This window comes from Geotrypetes seraphini, chromosome 3 (genome assembly GCF_902459505.1).
Source record: "Geotrypetes seraphini chromosome 3, aGeoSer1.1, whole genome shotgun sequence".
NCBI classification, from domain to species: domain Eukaryota; kingdom Metazoa; phylum Chordata; class Amphibia; order Gymnophiona; family Dermophiidae; genus Geotrypetes; species Geotrypetes seraphini.
Window position 1 is genome coordinate 136,899,471 of NC_047086.1, and position 17,456 is coordinate 136,916,926.

At 39.7% G+C, this 17,456-nt stretch overlaps 1 protein-coding gene across 11 annotated transcripts in view; it reads left to right on the forward strand.

Annotated features, from left to right (window-relative positions):
- The window catches only part of DTNB (dystrobrevin beta), a 420,990-nt gene that overhangs the window by 202,476 nt on the left and 201,058 nt on the right, over positions 1-17,456 (forward strand). For all 11 annotated transcript variants that reach the window (XR_004538818.1, XR_004538816.1, XR_004538817.1 and 8 more), the window contains 2 exons: positions 952-1,037; positions 14,471-14,584. Coding sequence is in view for 8 of the 11 variants with exons in the window: in XM_033938256.1 (XP_033794147.1) it covers positions 952-1,037; positions 14,471-14,584 (200 nt within the window). In the remaining 3 variants the exon portion in view is untranslated. The remainder of the gene's footprint in view (positions 1-951; positions 1,038-14,470; positions 14,585-17,456) is intronic.

A 17,456-nucleotide genomic window follows, 5' to 3' on the forward strand; every position in this document is an offset into this window, starting at 1 on the left:
GGTATGTGTGCGTGCACATGGGGGCAGATGGGAATCCCATATAAGGGGGTGCATGCAATCCAGTGCCTATGTTTTTGATGTGCTTAAATTCAAAGATCTGTTTCCCTACAGATCAAAAAGTAAGACAATGAGAACTTCCAGAAGGGCTAGCATGTTCATCTGTAGCAGGAAAAATGACAATGAGATTGGTGGCAGTTTAAGACTAAAGAACCAAGAGAATTAGGAAACATAGAAACATGATTAAGGCCAAATGACTCACCCAGACAAAGGCAGATAAAGGCCAAATAACTCATCCAGTCTGCCCTCTGCAGTAACCATATAGAAACAGATGGCATTTTGATGGGGTCATTGAGTTGCAATATCTCTGCTGGGAGTGGGAACTGTTATGTTGGAGCCACCAAGCCAAATAGGAAGTATAGTGGTAGGAAGTACTATGTAAGGACTGCTGAGCCCCATATCTTGTATTTTGTAAGGATGGGAAGTACTGTATGGGGACTTCTTGTTTGGCACATTTACTGAATCCCCTATTATAAATGTCACCGCACGCCTCTAATAGCTTGCAACCAATGCTTCTATTGCTAAATCTGTTGGTTTTGGGGGGGAGAGAGGTTACTTCTTTATCACTATGTCTAGTTGGTTTGTGAATGAATCATCTTAATAATTATACTTTATATATGATTTGCTTGAAAGATAAACTGTGTATGGAAATTTAAGAGATCAGCAGTGGCAGCTGAAGGGGGTGGGAGCAGACTTTGCTTGGTTTGCATGGCCTTCTTCCCTACCAAAAAGGTATTCCGCTGCTCCTGGTCTGAGATACATATTTATCCTGTATTTGCAGATATGCTATATGTTATCTAACACAATATCAGATCTCAAAACTTTTTTTTTTAAGCATATTCATTTTTAATCTAGCAAAAAAGCTGAGCTTAAAAACTCTTTTATATTCAATAGCCCCGCCCACCCACAGACCTGTGCTTCAATTTTGATGCTAATAAACAGCAGCGACAACTGATAGCAGAACTGGAAAACAAGAACAGGTAAGGATCTGAGCTGGCTTCAAACTGATCTTTAATATTTGTAGGAATTTCAGAAAAATTGACCTTTATGTTGTCATTTGCTGTGTGTACAGTTCTTGTGTCATGTACCTAGGTTGGATTTGATGTAAATCACTAGTCAGAAAGACTTGGTTTACATAATGGTTCTTGCTGGTATAATGTTAATAATTACAACCAGATGAAGGTCTCATTTTTTTGAAAAATAACTTTTCAGATCAGTTTTACAGTTCTATAAAAAATTACTGATTTGGTTATACTATTAGAAATAACACAGATAAATAATTATGAAATTATTGTGAGGTGAACTCTCTCCAGTTTAATATGTTTAATATGGACAAATTTTTTCTGCTGTATTTTACTGAAAGGAGAAAATATAATCATTACCTTAATAACAATTTAAATAGCTTTATTTAACCAAAACAGTTTGCTTATACATCCATGTTAACTATCTTTAAAAAACTTACACTATCAGCCAGGTCCACAAATGAAAAACTTGAAATACTGTCTTCTGTAGTTCATTCATCTTCCTCTTCTAATTTGTTCATAATCTGGAAAAGAAAAACCAAGCATTCCTGCTTTATCGGGTCCCAAATGATTTCTAAATTTGGAATGAATGAGTCCAAAGCAAGAGAATATTCTTTCTATGCCAGCAGAAGGAACTACTGCTGTTAAACGTGAAATCATCACTTCATGTCACTGTTGTGACTTTCTTTGAAACGTCGGCAAACATATATTTCTTGAATGGTTCTCCCTTATATCTAAAGTTTATAAAGTTGGCATTACAGATGGATGATTCTGGATATCCATGTCATAGATAACTCCTCTTCTTCAGTGCTTAGTTTGACCCTGGTACCAGATATTGACAATATTCGTAAGAAAATGATTTGGAGACAATGTTTGTCACATTCATTTTTTTAATGCTTGTAGTTTGTCATTTTGCAGTTTAAGTCCTCACTCACTCAGTTCCTTACAAATTTCAACAGCATCAGCAATAAAACAGCTATTGTTCTTTGTTTAATGCTTCAGAAATGGATTTTGGGATTCTCAGCATATCTTCAACATTTCTCTTAAGCCCAGCATTGAGGATTTTGGCCATAACAGTGCCATCTATTTTCTCTCATTTTTTTCATAAACTGTCATCAGAATAGGCCAGTTATCCTCAGACAAGCAGGCAACATATTCTCACATGTGGGTGATGTCATCCACAGAGCCATGAATAGACAGTTTAAAAAGTGTACTGTCACTTTAAGTTTTGAGAAACTTCACAACTGCCGGGACCGCGCATGTGTGAGTGCCTTCCCACCTGATGCCAGCTCGTTTTTCGCAGAGCAAAGAAGTACTTTTTTGACTGGACTCCGTTCAGTTTGCATTGCCTTCTGCTTTTGCATTTTTCTTAGTTATTAATTTATTTCCTTATAATATCTTTTATTTTGTTCGTATTGTAGTAAAAAAAAAAAAAGTATATATTATTTTTTTCTTTTCACTCAATCTCGGGCTTCGGCCTCTTGATTTTTTCCTTGGCGGGTCTCTCGTTCACTTTTCAAAATTGAGTTTAATCTCACTGACAAAATTTTTCTTTCCATGTTGAAACCTTTAACGGGTTTTAAAAAGTGCTGTAGATGTCAGCAACCTATTTCCATCACCAACCCTTATAGTTAGTGTTTACAGTGTTTAGGGCCTGAACACCAAGTCAAATCTTGTGCTAGGTGTTCCACTTTACAAAGCGCTCCATCAAGGCCCATCGCATTTAACAGGAAAAGCTGTTCGGCTCTGCCATGGCCACCGACAAATCTTTGAAGCCGGCGACATTGAAAACTCCTGCATCTACATTGGAAGGGATGTGAAATGAAATCTAAAAGAGGCTAAATCACAGGCCAAATTTTTTTATTAAGATACTTACCCCCTCTTCTACGAAACCGCCCTAGTAGTTTTTAGCGCAGAGAGCCGCGCTGAATGGCCCGCACTGCTCCCGACACTCATTGAGTTCCTATGAGCGTCGGGAGCAGCATGGGCTATTCAGTGTGGTTCCCCGTGATAGAAACTGCTAGCGCGGTTTCGTAGAATAGGGGGTTAGTCTTAGTAGAAGTATAGGGATACAACTTCTCCAACCCTACGCCGGCTCTCTGGTATAAACAAAATAAACAAAGACTTTTCCTCTCTCTTTTAGGTCCTAGTTCACGCTTGCTGTCTAACACCAGCTCTGACATATTGTAATCACAAAATAGAAAATAAAATTATTTTTTCTACCTTTTGTTGTTTCTCTTTTTGCTTTTTGTCTATCTTCTACTAATTTTCTTTCGTTTCTGCTGTCTATTTTTTCTCCTCTTCTCTCTTGTTCCATTCCCTCCTTATGCCTGTCTCCAACTTATTGATTTTTCCCATTTAGCTTTCTTAACTTTTTTTCTTTTCTTTTTTACCTCTGTCCACTCAAATCTTGCCCTCTTTCTCACCCTTCTTTTTAAATTTTCAGCTACCTCTCAATTCTCCATCTCCTCTTAGTCCCTTGCTCTCCCATTTCCCATCTCACTCCTTTCCCAGCCTCCTATTTCCTTATTTCTACTCCCCATTACCACATCTCTTCTCCTCTCTCTCCTTGGTCCAACATTTTGCTCCCTCTCTTTTCTGTTGTTGTTCTTCCCTCCCCCCTTGATGCTAAACAATGAGATGGAAGGAAAAAAGAGATCTCTCTCCCTTCCACCCCCAGGCCTAACATTTCTCCCTCCTTTCTATCCCCAGATCCAACTTCTCTCCCCTTGTCTGCCTGTCTCCCTCGTTCCCCCCAGGTCCACCATTTCTACCTTTCTCTTCCCAACAGTTCTCCCTTCAAGTATCTCTTTCCCTCTTCCTCCACACCAACCCAGGTCCAATCTCTCTCTCTCTTCACAGCCCAGCATGTGTTCTCTCCTGTGCTGGGCCGATGTCACCATCAAGCTGTAAAATCTGCCGACCTTGCCAGTGATTCAACAATGTTGTCCGCGGCTCCCCTTCCTGCTTTCCGTCTGTCGTGGTCTGTCTCCAATGACGCGCAACTTCCTGTTTCCACCTGGGTGGACCATGGCAAATGGAAGGCAGGAAGGGGAGCCATGGACAACATTGCAGAATTGCTACCGAGGCCGGCAGATTTTTCAGTGTGACAGCTGGGCTGTGAGAAGGGGAAGTTTGGGAGCACAACCTGAGCCACATAAAATGGCCAGGCGGGCTGAATTCAGTCCACAGGTTTTGTGTTTGGCATATGTGCCTGACAGCATCGGGGAAGCCATCCACTTCCCAGCAAGTGTTGCAGGTCTCAACATCATTGAGTCCCTTGATGCAGACCAAACAGCGACGCCATTGTTCTCTAGCTTTGCAGGTTGACTCTCCTTCACAGTGTGCTCATCAAGGTTACCCACTCTGAGACAGCCTGTTTGCATCAGTGTTACCGGCTGTTGAGCTATCGGTACTGGTGCATATTTTGAGAGGGAGCTCTCAGAGGGAGATTCCAGAGGGAATACATATTAATATGTTAAAATTGCACTGCATGCCGGTGCTTACATTGACTCCCTCAGTACCGGCCCAGTCTAAGCATAGCACTACGAGGTCTCAAGGTACCTATGACAGCTATCCATTAGAGCATCAAGCTACTTCTCATGGATCTTCTGCGAGGCATTGTCACTCCCCATCTCGACGAAGTTCAACCTCCAGACATTGATCTTCGCATCGATGTTCTAACTCATCTCATTGACATTCTCCTTCGAGGCATCGATCTACTACTTTGAAGCATCAGCGCTCTTCTTCAACACGGTGTTCAACATCAAGGTACCATAGTTTCTCATCACGTCGATCTCATGCTTTGAAGCGAAAAAGGGGATACTCATTGATCCTCATCAACATCTTCATCGGAACAGTACCGAAGACATCGCAAAACTTCCTGTAGACATTGTTCTCCTTGATGCACAGCTTCTCCACGTATTCTATATAATTCCGATTTGAAATTTGACTCAGAGTATGAACTTACTTTATCTGTGCCTGAATCTTCTGACATACCTTCAGAACAGTCACCACAGAAAATGCCTCCCAGAAGATGATCTCCTCCAGAAAAATCACGCACCTGACCCAACCAATCACAGACATAGTTGTCTCTTTCTGACCAGTTTTAAATGACGCCACTGAAGCCTTTCTCATGCGGAGCTTTTGTGGATTTGCACATTTGGATTGATTGTTAGCTTTTCCACTTATTCCCTACCCAAGGACTAGCAGGGACCCTGAGGAAGACAGTCTTGTCGAAACACGGACTGTGTTGGGTCCAACGTTCCCAGCGGTCTGGGTCCTAGAGGTTTTAAGTGGATTGCTAAATTTATTTTGAATAAAGTCCAAATCAGGAACATTATCTCTCCACAGTGTTGTTTTTGTTTCTCTTGGACTTCTCTGTGGATTCTACAGGGTCAATTTTTTGCCCATGTCATTCTCTACATAACAAAACTTGAATTGTTGCTCACAGAAAACTCAATGTAAGTGACAGAACTTGAACAAAGGATATCGGTGGTGGAGGATGAAACATGCCAATCAGAGATGGAGCTTTTTCAGGACACCAAACCACAAGTGTATCGGCGAAAAACGGGAAGATTTAGAGAACAGGGCGCGAAGGGGAAGTTTATGTTTTATGGGTTACCCTGAAGAACTATTAGATGCTATGCTGCTGTTATCGCTGGAATCCTGGCTGGCAGAGGAGTTATCAATGTCTACAGTACTAGGCCCTGCCAGATTCGAGCACTTACATCGAATAGGGCCTAATTCTGGACATGATCAGAGGTCAAATGTGATAGGCAAACTTCAAAATTATAGACATAAAGTGGACATTTTGAGAGCATGTCAGAGGAAAAAAGAGATGGCCTGAAATACGAAAACAGCCTTATTCAAATTAACCAGGATTCCTTAGCAACCCTGAAAGAAAAATGCAAAGCCTTCCATCATATTTGTGTCAAGCTGGTGGAACACAAACAACGATTCATGATTTTATACCCAGCCATATTAAAAGCGTTCAAAGACGGAAAGTGGCAGGTCTTTGAATCGGCAGTGGTTGGTGGAGAATTTGTGGATAAGCTTTCATAACCTGGTCCAGCAGCACAGCAATGACTCTTGAATAAGAAACTACAGTTGAACTTTGCAAGTCACTGCTGTTAGATTAGAAGGTTTGATATAATGATAATACTCCATACTGTTATTTCTCTTCTAGAAGGTGGGGAGAGGCTTAGAATGCATCAATTCGTGACCTGCTGCCTTTCTTCCTTACAATAGAGGAGGTAGCTAGCCGTGGACCTAAGCATTTGAGGTAGCTTAAGGGTATTAACTGGAATCTGATGCCAAAAAAGAACCATATATTGTAAAAGAAGTTGTCATAGCAGCAATTAAAGCTTTATTGAAAACAGGTCACCTGGTATCGACTGTATTCCAATTGAATTAATCAAAGGCTCAGAAGGTACTATCACAGCCATCACTCGACTGTGAACAAATTTGGAAGGAGAAAACATGGCCAACCGATTGGAGAAGATCGCTGTTCACACCTATACCAAAAAAAGGTGATGCCAAGGACTGTAGCAACTACAGAACAATTGCATTAATTCTACATACCAGCAAAATATTGCTGAAAATAATACAATGAAGGCTACAATCATACATTGAGTAAGAACTACCTAAAGTGCAGGCTGGTTTCATAAATGTTCGAGGAACAAGAGACATCATTGCCAATGTTAGATGGATATTGGAGAAGAGCAAAGAATGCCAAAAGCCCCTATACTTTTGCTTCATCGACTACAGTAAAGTTTTGACTGTGTGGATCACGATAAACTATGGAGAACTCTAGCACAAATGGGAATACTCAAACACACAACTCAACTTATAAAGAACCTCTATGAAAATCAAGAAGCTGCAGTGAGAACTGAATATGGCAAGACTGATTGGTTTCCAATAAAACGTGGTGTCAGGCAGTGATGCATCTTGTGACCTTACCTGTTCAACCTTTATGGCGAACATCTTAGAAAATCAAATTTGGAAGAGAGTGTTGGTTTCAAAATTGGTGGCCGAAATATAAACAACCTGCACTATGCAGATCACGATACAATGCTCATCACCAGCAGCAAAGAAGACATGCTGTATCTACTGAGAAAAGTCAAGGCCGAAAGTCAAAACATGGGATTAAAACTGAATATAAACAAGACGAAGATCATGAACATAGAAAATGATGATGATTTTGAGCTTGAAGACCATAGAATAGAAGTTATAAAGGATTTTAATCTCGTAGGCTCTTTTTTTTTTTTTTTTAGTAAAGATGCAACTAGCAGGGAAGAAATACTCCACAGAATAGTACTTGGTCACTCCTAAATGAAGGCTTTTAACAAAGTATTCAAAAGGCAAGGAAATAACACACCAAACAAAGATCAGACAGTTATTTACAGTTAGTTATTTTATTTGATATACCGCCATTTTTAACAAAAGAGTCAAATCAAAGCGGTTTACAATAAATAAAACAATGGGCTGTAATTAAAATCAATAAAATAAAAAACAAAACAAGGAAATATATTCGGTACAATTGACAATACTAGACACTAGACAAAGATAGTCAAGGGGAGGAAAGAGTTTAAATATCTTGAGGTAAAATCAAACAGGTTAAGAACAAAAGAATAGGTTAAAAGATGCAAAAAGAAGAAATCAAGGAAAGAAGTAAAAAGCTGAGGATTATGATTGCTACCGTGTTTCCCTGAAAATAAGACCTACCCCGAAAATAATAATAATAATAATAATAACTTTATTCTTATATACCGCCAACAATCTTGCGACTTCTAGGCGGTTTACAATAAAGAGAAACTGTACAGACAACTACTTACAGAGTATGGCAGTGTTCATCTGGTAGTAACAGCATTAGCAATAATAACAACAGGTTGTATACTGCAGGACCATGAAGTATCATGCGGTTTACAATGAATTAGAAAAATTCCATAATTGAATGGAGCATTCATTGTTAGTGATTAGGGGTTAGCAGTTTACAAGATCAGATTTGGGTGGGATTGCGAAGGGGGCTATTGTTCTTGTTCGTTACCTAGGTATTTCGAGAACAGGAATGTTTTTAGGTGTTTCCTAAATTCTCCATAATTGTTTGTGAGTGTGATTAGTTTTTCTAAGTCTTTGCCCCATAAGGCTGCTTGATACGATAGAAGTTGTTGATGGTATCTCTTATATTTGCATCTTCTAGCCGGTGGGGAGACGAATTTCAGGTGTGCACTTTTTTCATGTCTGTTGTTTGGGAATGAGAAGAGGGCTGTTATGTATTTAGGGGCTAGACCAGATAATACCTTGAAGCATAGACATCTCAGCTTGAACTTCGTACGTGCCTCCATTGGCAGCCAGTGCAGGAGTCGGTAGGAAGGGGTTATGTGATCGGACTTCTTCAGCCCGAAAATCAGCCTGACTGCTGCATTTTGTATCAGTTGTAGTCTCTGCATTTGCTTTCGGGAGATTGCCAGATGGATAATGTTGCAATAATCAAGGTGGCTTAGTATTAGGGATTGTACCAGGATTCTGAATGCTGATGCGTCGAAGTATGCTTTAATGGATCTGAGTTTCCATAGAGTAAAAAACCCTTTTTTGACTAGGGTGTCCACATGGTCTTTCATGGTTAGACCTTGGTCCAGTGTTACCCCCAGAACTTTCATTGTTGGTTGAATGGGGTAGTTAAGATTGTTTATGCATAGTGATTTTGTCGTGGTATGTGTGTGTGGCGAGGCTATAAAGAATTTAGTTTAAGCCCTAGCATGATTTTTGGGGTAGGTCTTAATATAAGCCCTACCCCAAAAATAAGCCCTAGCTGAAGCGCTGGTTTTGCCGGCAGCAGCGCTTCTGCCTGCCCACCGCGCACCTTCCCCCCCAGCTCTCCCTCCCAGCTGAACCCCACCGCGAGACCAACATACATTACCTTCTTCCAAATGGCAGCATCAGCAGCAATTTTCGTGGCTTTCTCCCACTGGAGCATTCCTCTGTCTCATCACTGATGATGTCATCAGCAACGCAACACATGGAACGCCCCAGCAGCAGAAAGCCACGAAGATTGCTGCTGATGCTGCCTTTTGGAAGAAGGTCATGTATGTTGGTCTCGCGGCAGGGTTTGGCTGGGAGGGAGAGCTGGTAGTGATTATAACTTGATTGCTGTGATAATCGAGACTCCAGTCATATGTTTTTAATATGAAACTTTAGTTGTAGTACATGTAACAGTTGGAGCTATGGCTTTGTGTCCCCAGTGCAGAAGGGATTGTTGAATTCTTCATTAGTTGGGTGGGTGTATTTTTTTTTTCTACACTTTGGTGTATAAAGCTCAGAGGCTATATTTAAAAATAACTTAAGTCTTTATCTGCTTGACTACAGATTGCAAGGGAGGAGGGGATACAAATGTGTGCGGGGCTTTGTATTGTACTTGGGTTTGTGATTGGGCATTGTTTTCCTGAAAATAAGACCTAGTGCATTTTGTGGCCCAAAAAATTAATATAAGACAGTGTCTTATTTTCAGGGAAACACGGTAGTCACAATCAGTGGAGGAAAATAGCAAGGTGATGACTTCCTAACCAGAAGCAACAGGAAGAGAAGATGTGTCCATGTACTCATTTTTTCATTGGTCCATTATGGATGTGAAAACTGGACACTATGGAAACAAGACAGAAATAAGATTGACTTGTTTGAGCTTTGGTGTTGGCGAAGGATTTTATGCGTGCAGTGGACCACAAGAAGAACTAACAAATCGATTTAGCCGGAGCGCCTGGCTAAAAGACATTAAGGGAGAACACCATAGTCTGTGACGCAATATTCACTCTTTAAGGCGCACAGCCATTTCAACCCACTTTTGGGGGAAAAAAAAGTGTGTCATGGAATGAAAAATATGGTACCAAAAGAAGGGAGGTCCAACCTTGTCTGCAGTAAAAAAACCAGCCAGGAACAAACAAACCAAAAATATGGTACCTCCCAGGTAAAATCCCCTACTCAGTTTTTGTTTCCCATCTCTGAGAGAAGTAGAGGGAGAGAGAAAGTCACACAAACCCACTCTGATAGTAATACAGCGGAAGCTTCTGGGAGCAGTACAGCTTCCGTTTAACACATTGGATTACAACCTTGCTTATTCCTTTTTATTGAGAAGCTTCTAACTGGTATGACATAAAACAACAGGTCAGCAGTTACATTTGTTAGTCATAAAAAATAACTATTAACAATTAAAAGGTAAAGTCCAATAGCTGTCATCAGTTAGGTGAAAAAACCTTGGTAAAGTCCAGATGGTACAAGCAATTAGGTAATAACAGGAATTTTTTAAAAACATACGTATATATGCTTGATTCTGACCACATATGCAATGTTCTAATAGTTCAGGGGATAAACAAAGCTAAAAATATAAGTTCATCTTTGTCCTATATGCTTGTTGTCTGCAAGAACCATATTAAAACTTTCAGAAACGTTCCAGCTTCTGCTTGGGGATATTTTTATCACATACTGCAACTTATAAACTGCTTAGTCTACTCTTTATTATTTCTTACTCATATCTTTAACCCTTGATACTCCTCTGTGGATAGGGGAAGGCCTATTCTCAGGGGTCATCACCAACTTGCCAACACTAGGGTTGCTGTGAGATGTACATCCATAAGTGGTACCCTAACCCTTCCAAAATCACCATCTATTGGCTTATGTTCAGCTATAATAAAACTTTAAGGATTTCAAAAAGTACTGAAGGCTGAAGTTTGCAGTATGAACCTTCTGGAGGAAATAAGTTTATTTGGGTTTATGAAGCAGCATTCCTAGAGGCTGTGCTGCAGTCTAACGGCTACGTGTCTGAAGTGTGCTACATAGATGTAGATGCAGGAAACTGATTTTGATATGACTAAGCTTACTGTAGAGCCCCTTACCACTTGAATCTATTGTCAGTTTACTTTTCTAGACCAGAGTTTCTCAACTTCTTCAAGCCAAGTACCCCCTAAATCTAATAAATATCAACCCAGTACCCCGCCCAAGCTCTGCCCCAGACCCACCAAAGCTCTGCCCCAAACCTTCCCAAGCTCCGCCCCTGACCCCACTCTCCTAATAGTACTAATTATAATGCAATTTCTTCCATCCATTTTTCATATACATACAATATAATCTTAATACATAATATCACAAAATTTAAAAAAAACCACAAATCACACTGTACACAGAGAAAGTGTTAATTATCATTTATATTCAGTTTTGGGGTTTTTTCAAAGAGGTTAAGGCAGATGACTTTAAAATATGCAATGTCACCTCAGTAACTATAGAAAAATAGACAAATATAGTGTAAAATATAGACAACAGATATAAATTCTCAAAATTGACACATTTCGATCACTAAATTGAAAATTAAATCATTTTTCCTACCTTTGCTGTCTGGTGATTTCATGAGTCTCTAGTTGCACTTCCTTCTGACTGTGCATCCAATATTTCTTTCTTTCTGCCTCCTGCATGCCTCATTCCATTCCACAACTAACATCTCTTTCTGTCCCTCTGAGTCTCCCTCTCTCTCTCTCATTCTCTCCCCTGCTGCAAAGAGAGTGGGGAAAGAGAGAGAGTTCCAGGATGCATCTCTCCCACTCCCTCTACTGCCACATCCAACATTTCTCCCTCCTTTCCACCAGTCCAACATCTCTTTCTCGCTGCCTCCTGCTTCCTCCAGTCCTCATTCTCTCCCCCAACCAACATCTCTCTCTCTCCCTCCATGAGTTCAATTTTTTACTCTCTGCCCTCTCCCCCTTCCCCTGAGTATGACGTTTCTCCTTCCCTCCCCATCCATCTCTCACACTCTCTCTCTCTCCATTAGTCCAACACTTTCTACATGCTTTCTCTCCTCCGGACCTCATTCCCTTCCCCAACCAACATCTCTCTATCCCTCTATGAGTCCAACTTTTCTTCCTCTCTCCTCCATCCCTGTTGGCAACAAGTCTCCCTCTCTCTCTCTCACTGTCCATCTGTCTTGAGAGATCCAGGCATCTCTCCCACCCCCTCTGCTGTCACATCCAACATTTCTCCCTCTCTCATCTCCCAGATCATGTGCAGCATTTTTCACTACTGCCCACCAGCCCCATGCCCATTTCTCCTTTTATCACCCCTCTCCAGCACAATGCCACACCTCTCCCTCAATCACTAAGTCTATTATTCCTCCCCCTTGCAATCCCCTTCAATCTGTCTCTTTTTCCTTTCCACCACCATATCCAACATTTCTCCCTCTCATCCTTTTCTCCTCCATGCTTCTCCCTCTCTAGACCAATTTTCCTTTTTTCCTTTCCCCATGTGCCACCATCTTTCCCTCTCACTCTCACACACATATCCAACAATTCTCCCTTTCTGTTCCCTCCCTCCTATGTCCCAAGTTAGTGCCCCCTTCCTCTCTCTCTCTTCTGTGTCCCATGTTAATGCCTTCTCCCTTCCATCTGTGCCAAGTTCATGCCCCCTCCCTATACGTAAGTAGCTGCCCGTCTGTAGAAGCCATCACTGTCTCCGGGGATCCTGCCTTCCTGCCCGCTCCCTGCTGCAGCCGGGGATCCCTCCCCGAAGCCAACCCAGTTCTTGTTTGAGCCGCACTCGCTCTTTCTGTTCTGTACCGGGGACAGCGCAAGCAGCGATTCACATGCACGTGGCTGACCCACAAGCCTTCCCTCCGATGTCAGAGTTTCTAGTTCAGTTATTTATGTGCAGCGTGTGAATCACTGTGTGCGCCATCCATTCAAGCAGTGCTGCTGAAGACCGAAGGAGCGAGTGCGGCTCGAAGAAGGTGGTAACTCTGTCAGCTTCGGGGGCAGGTGGGCAGGCAGAGATCGCTGGAAGCAGCTTCAGCGGGAGGGTGGGGAGGGGAGGGCAGGAACATAGGATCCTTGGCAATGGGAATTGGCGGCCAGGCTGCGTATCTCCAACAAGCAGCCCGTGTACTGCGTGTTGAGAAACACTGTTCTAGACCACGATGGAGCTGCATCTTGTAGAACTAATAGAGTCTGCCTCAACTATATATCTGCCTCTCCTTTAGAACCCTTTGATAGGACACTGTTTGCTTTTTTGGTTAAGAGGCTGCTTTGTCACTGGAACATACTTTGAATATACTTGCTCTGAGATTAAACTGCATACATGTGAATAGAGAGCTAATAATTCAGCTTTGTATATAAATATAAGGCAGACTTGCTCCTTTACTTCATAATTTATCGAGCAAGAAACAGTACCTGAAAAATATATGACTTTCTGGATGATGAAATTGAATCAAAAATAAGTATTGATTTCCTGAACTTTTCAGGAGCTGAGTCCTCATAGTAAATCTGCTGAGTTATTGGACTGTGATTGCAAAATTCTTGGGGAAAAAATCAATGCCTTCTAAAGACTCTAGACTGGTAGATAATCAGAGTTGTCAGGCTTTCACAGTTCTTACCCCCAGAATGGACAATCTAATTTATCAGAGAGAATTCCGATAGTTTTCTGACTCTTGTCTGAGATCTGTCCATTAATCATGTGCCAAGACAGAGGAGGCAACAGTGTCAGTGAATCAAACTGTGGATATAGTAAGATTAGGTTGACAACATAGCACAAACATTGTTATTTCAAAAATTTCAATAAATTTTTAAAATGAAACCAGTGACTCAGTAGCAGTGCTGGATAGTTCTGCATAGATGATCTGAGTTTAATTCTCAAACTCATTGTGCCCCCCCTATAGGCTAGTCTGGGCTGAGAATGCTATGGATCTTTCACTGCCTCTACGGAGATTAATCTTCAATTTTTGCAGAGCACTGACATTTATTGGCCTTATGCAGGAAGTAGAAAAAGTTAAACATAGGATAAAAGCCAAGCTTATTCAAATAAAGGCTTAGTGGGCCATAACCTAATAGACATACCAGTTTTGATTGAGTAGGAAATCCAAAGGAGCATAAGAGAACTTCTAGAGGTAAGCGGTGTTTGTGCAAAAGAACTTCTAGAGGTGTAGGCGGTGTTTGTGTATCTATAAATATCTATGTATATATCTGTTACTTACTGGTTATTTTGGCTCAGGATACTTTTGTAGGGAAGCAAGTTCTATATTCTAATAAAAATATAAACTGTTTCAGTTGTATAAGTATTTTTTTTTGAAAATTATTTAGTAAATCCTCTTTCAGACTTCACTAGCTAATCATTAATATTTAATTTGTTCTTTATATTATTAATATAAAATATGTGACACACTAAGGGCCTGTTTTACAAAGCCGCGCTAGTGGCTAGTGTGCGGCAACAGCCCCGAAGCCCTTTAAATCTCTATGGGCTTTGGGCCCGTTACCGCAGTGGCCCGCGCTAAACAGCTTCGTAAAGGAAGCACTAAGTGTAAATTGATTGATTAATCTGAGAATCAAGTAGCTAAGTTCCTTACTTCTCTAATGTATTTTTAGAGAAATCTTGCAAGAAATTCAGCGCCTCAGACTCGAACATGAACAAGCCTCACAACCCACCCCAGAAAAAGCCCAACAAAATCCAACACTATTGGCTGAACTCCGGCTCTTACGGTAAAAAATAATGATACTTTACAAGAGATTTCTAGTTAGAGATAGAGAAATGTATTGTAATGCATGACTGTTATCTAATTTCTGACCTTTCAGAGGAAATGTTTTTTAAAAAGCTATATATTATCCAATGGTCCAAATGCACAAATAGCATTTTGTTACAGCAAACTTTCCACCTTTAATTTCAAATTAGTTATTATTTTTTATGTTTTAGCATTTCTGTGTGCAGTTGTTCTCAGTTTATGAGCCAACAATATTTCGAGGTATCAAAAAAATATCCCAGAGATGCCATCATAAAAATATAAAGTAACGTGACAAGATAATTTTTGACATGACTGTGTTTAGTAGAATCATTGCAAAGCAACCAATAAATTGCTAAATTAATAAGCATCATTAAAACTTGCTTCCTAATAATTGAAAACTGAGTTCTCACCCATCATCTTAAGCTTACCAAAAACAAAACAAAATTCCTTTGGATAGGTTCTCACAATGACCCTAGGTATTCTTGAGCTATCTTTCTAGAAGTGAATAATTTCACCTTAGAATTATACTCTTGCGTACTAGGAGTTGAAATAAACAGTGCCCTAACTTTGCATCAACAAATACAATCCATAATCAAATAATCCATCCTGATCATGAGAAAACTCAGATCTATAAGAAAATATTTTGACACTGAACCATTCTGGATCCTAATACAATCACCTAATCTTATCGAGACTAGACTACTACAATCTAACACTAGCTGTCTGCTCCAAATCATTCATAACGTGTCTACAATTAGTACAATGCTCAGCAGTTCAACAAATTTTTGGACTGTGGAAATCCAAACTCTTAAAACCCTTTTGCAATAAACCATATTGACTGTCTCTAACAAACAGAATAAAATTCAAGATAGGCATCACAGTCTATAAAATCTTAAGTGGTAACACACCCAACTATCTAACAGACTCAGCAATATTGCTGCAAAGCTCTACCAACTATTCTACCAGAGGTTTCCTACAACTGAAATTTCCAATGTATAAAAACCTGAAATCTATCAGACAGCTGTTTCTATCCATTCAATCACACAAAAAAGTGGAAACACTAGAATTTGCCCAACAATATCATACAAAAAATATAAAACCTTTTCCAAAAATCAAATACTTAACTGAATCCCTAAGGGGACTGGGACTTGTATAACTTTTTATAGTTAACAACCATATTCAAAATAGTTTACATATATACAGGTATTTATTTTTGTACTCGGGATAATGGAGGATTAAGTGACTGTCCAGGGTCACAAGGAGCAGCTCTGGGATTCAATTCTACAACCTTTGGGGATGCAGAGGCTCTATCACTAGGCCACTCCTCATTTCTAATGAGATTGGGACTTGTATACCATCTTTTTGTAGTTACACAACCACACTCAAAGCGGTTTACATATACTGTATACATGTACTTATTTTTATACCTGGTGCAATGGAGGATTAAGTGACTTGCCCAGGGTCACAAGGAGCTTTTAAGTGTTTGATTTTTGGAAAAAGTTTTATATTTTTTGTATGATCAGTTTTGTATGTGAGTTAAAGTGACTGATGAAAGTAAACATTACCCTAGTAAAGGCACATAATTGAAATTGATGTCTGAGTGTTTGAGGTACACTAATCATATTAAATATGAAGAAATAAATCATTGCGATCTAAATAATTTGTGTTAGTGAATTATTTTCTCATTTTTTGGATTGATTTTCTGTCCATTCAATACTAACTTGCAAATCTATGAAACAATATTCCTCTGAAACTGTGCATATGTGATCATTACCTTAGATTCAGGAAACTACTAAAAGCTTTCCTGTTCCAAGACCTTGAATCCACTAAGGACTAAAACCTACATTAACTTGGATTCAGGAAACTGCCATTCAGTTACATGAACTCTAGATTTTGTATGTGGTGATTTATCCCTTCCTGCAAACTGGCTTGCAGAGATAGAATACTTACAGCTTTGAGCACCTCCCCTATAGAGAGCTAGAATATATTGCACTAAATGAAAATATAGATATAATAGGCATCTCTGAAACCTGGTGGAAGAAAGATAACCAATGGGACACTGTTATACTGGTATAAAAGTTATATCGTAGTGGTAGGGTAGATCGAATTGGTGGAGGCGTAGCATTATATGTTAAGGAGGGCCCTGAATCAAACAGACTAAAAATTCTACAGGAGCAGAAACACACCTTGGAATCTCAATGGGTAGAAATTCCGCATGTAAGGGGGAAAATAATAGTGATAGGAGTGTACTATTGTCCCCCTGACCAGGATGAATGAACAGATGCTGAAATGTTATCATGACAATGGTGGTTACTTTTGCTTTAATCTCTGATAGAGTGGTTGCTGAGAATGTTCTTTCATCATAGTGATAAGAAGTTTTTTGATTTTTCCTGATGTCTCAAGAGAGATGCAAAAAGAAAAAAAGAGAAGCCAATTTCCTTTGTTAAAACCTGGAGTATTACATTCAGGAGTATTATATTTCTTAAAATTTCCTTGTAAATGTATTGTGAAGTACAAATCTGTACGTTATATATTTTCTGATCCTTTACATCTAACCAATTTTTTGGCGGCAAAGAAGTTTTTGATTCCTGCTCCTCCTTTGTCTCCTGTTGTTGAAGGTACTATATGAGTTTTAATTAGAAAGACTTCACTGACCTTTCATTATACCTTTGATTATTGGTATTAAAATAATTTTTCTTATGTTATTTTCTGATCCACCCTTTTCTATATAGTGGACTTTAGCTTAAACACATAATGTTTCATTTACCTTTGACTTGATTAAATGTATTGTAATATATTATGTATGGGTCAAACTTTTCTGTACAAGAATTTTCTTGATTGTATAATTATTT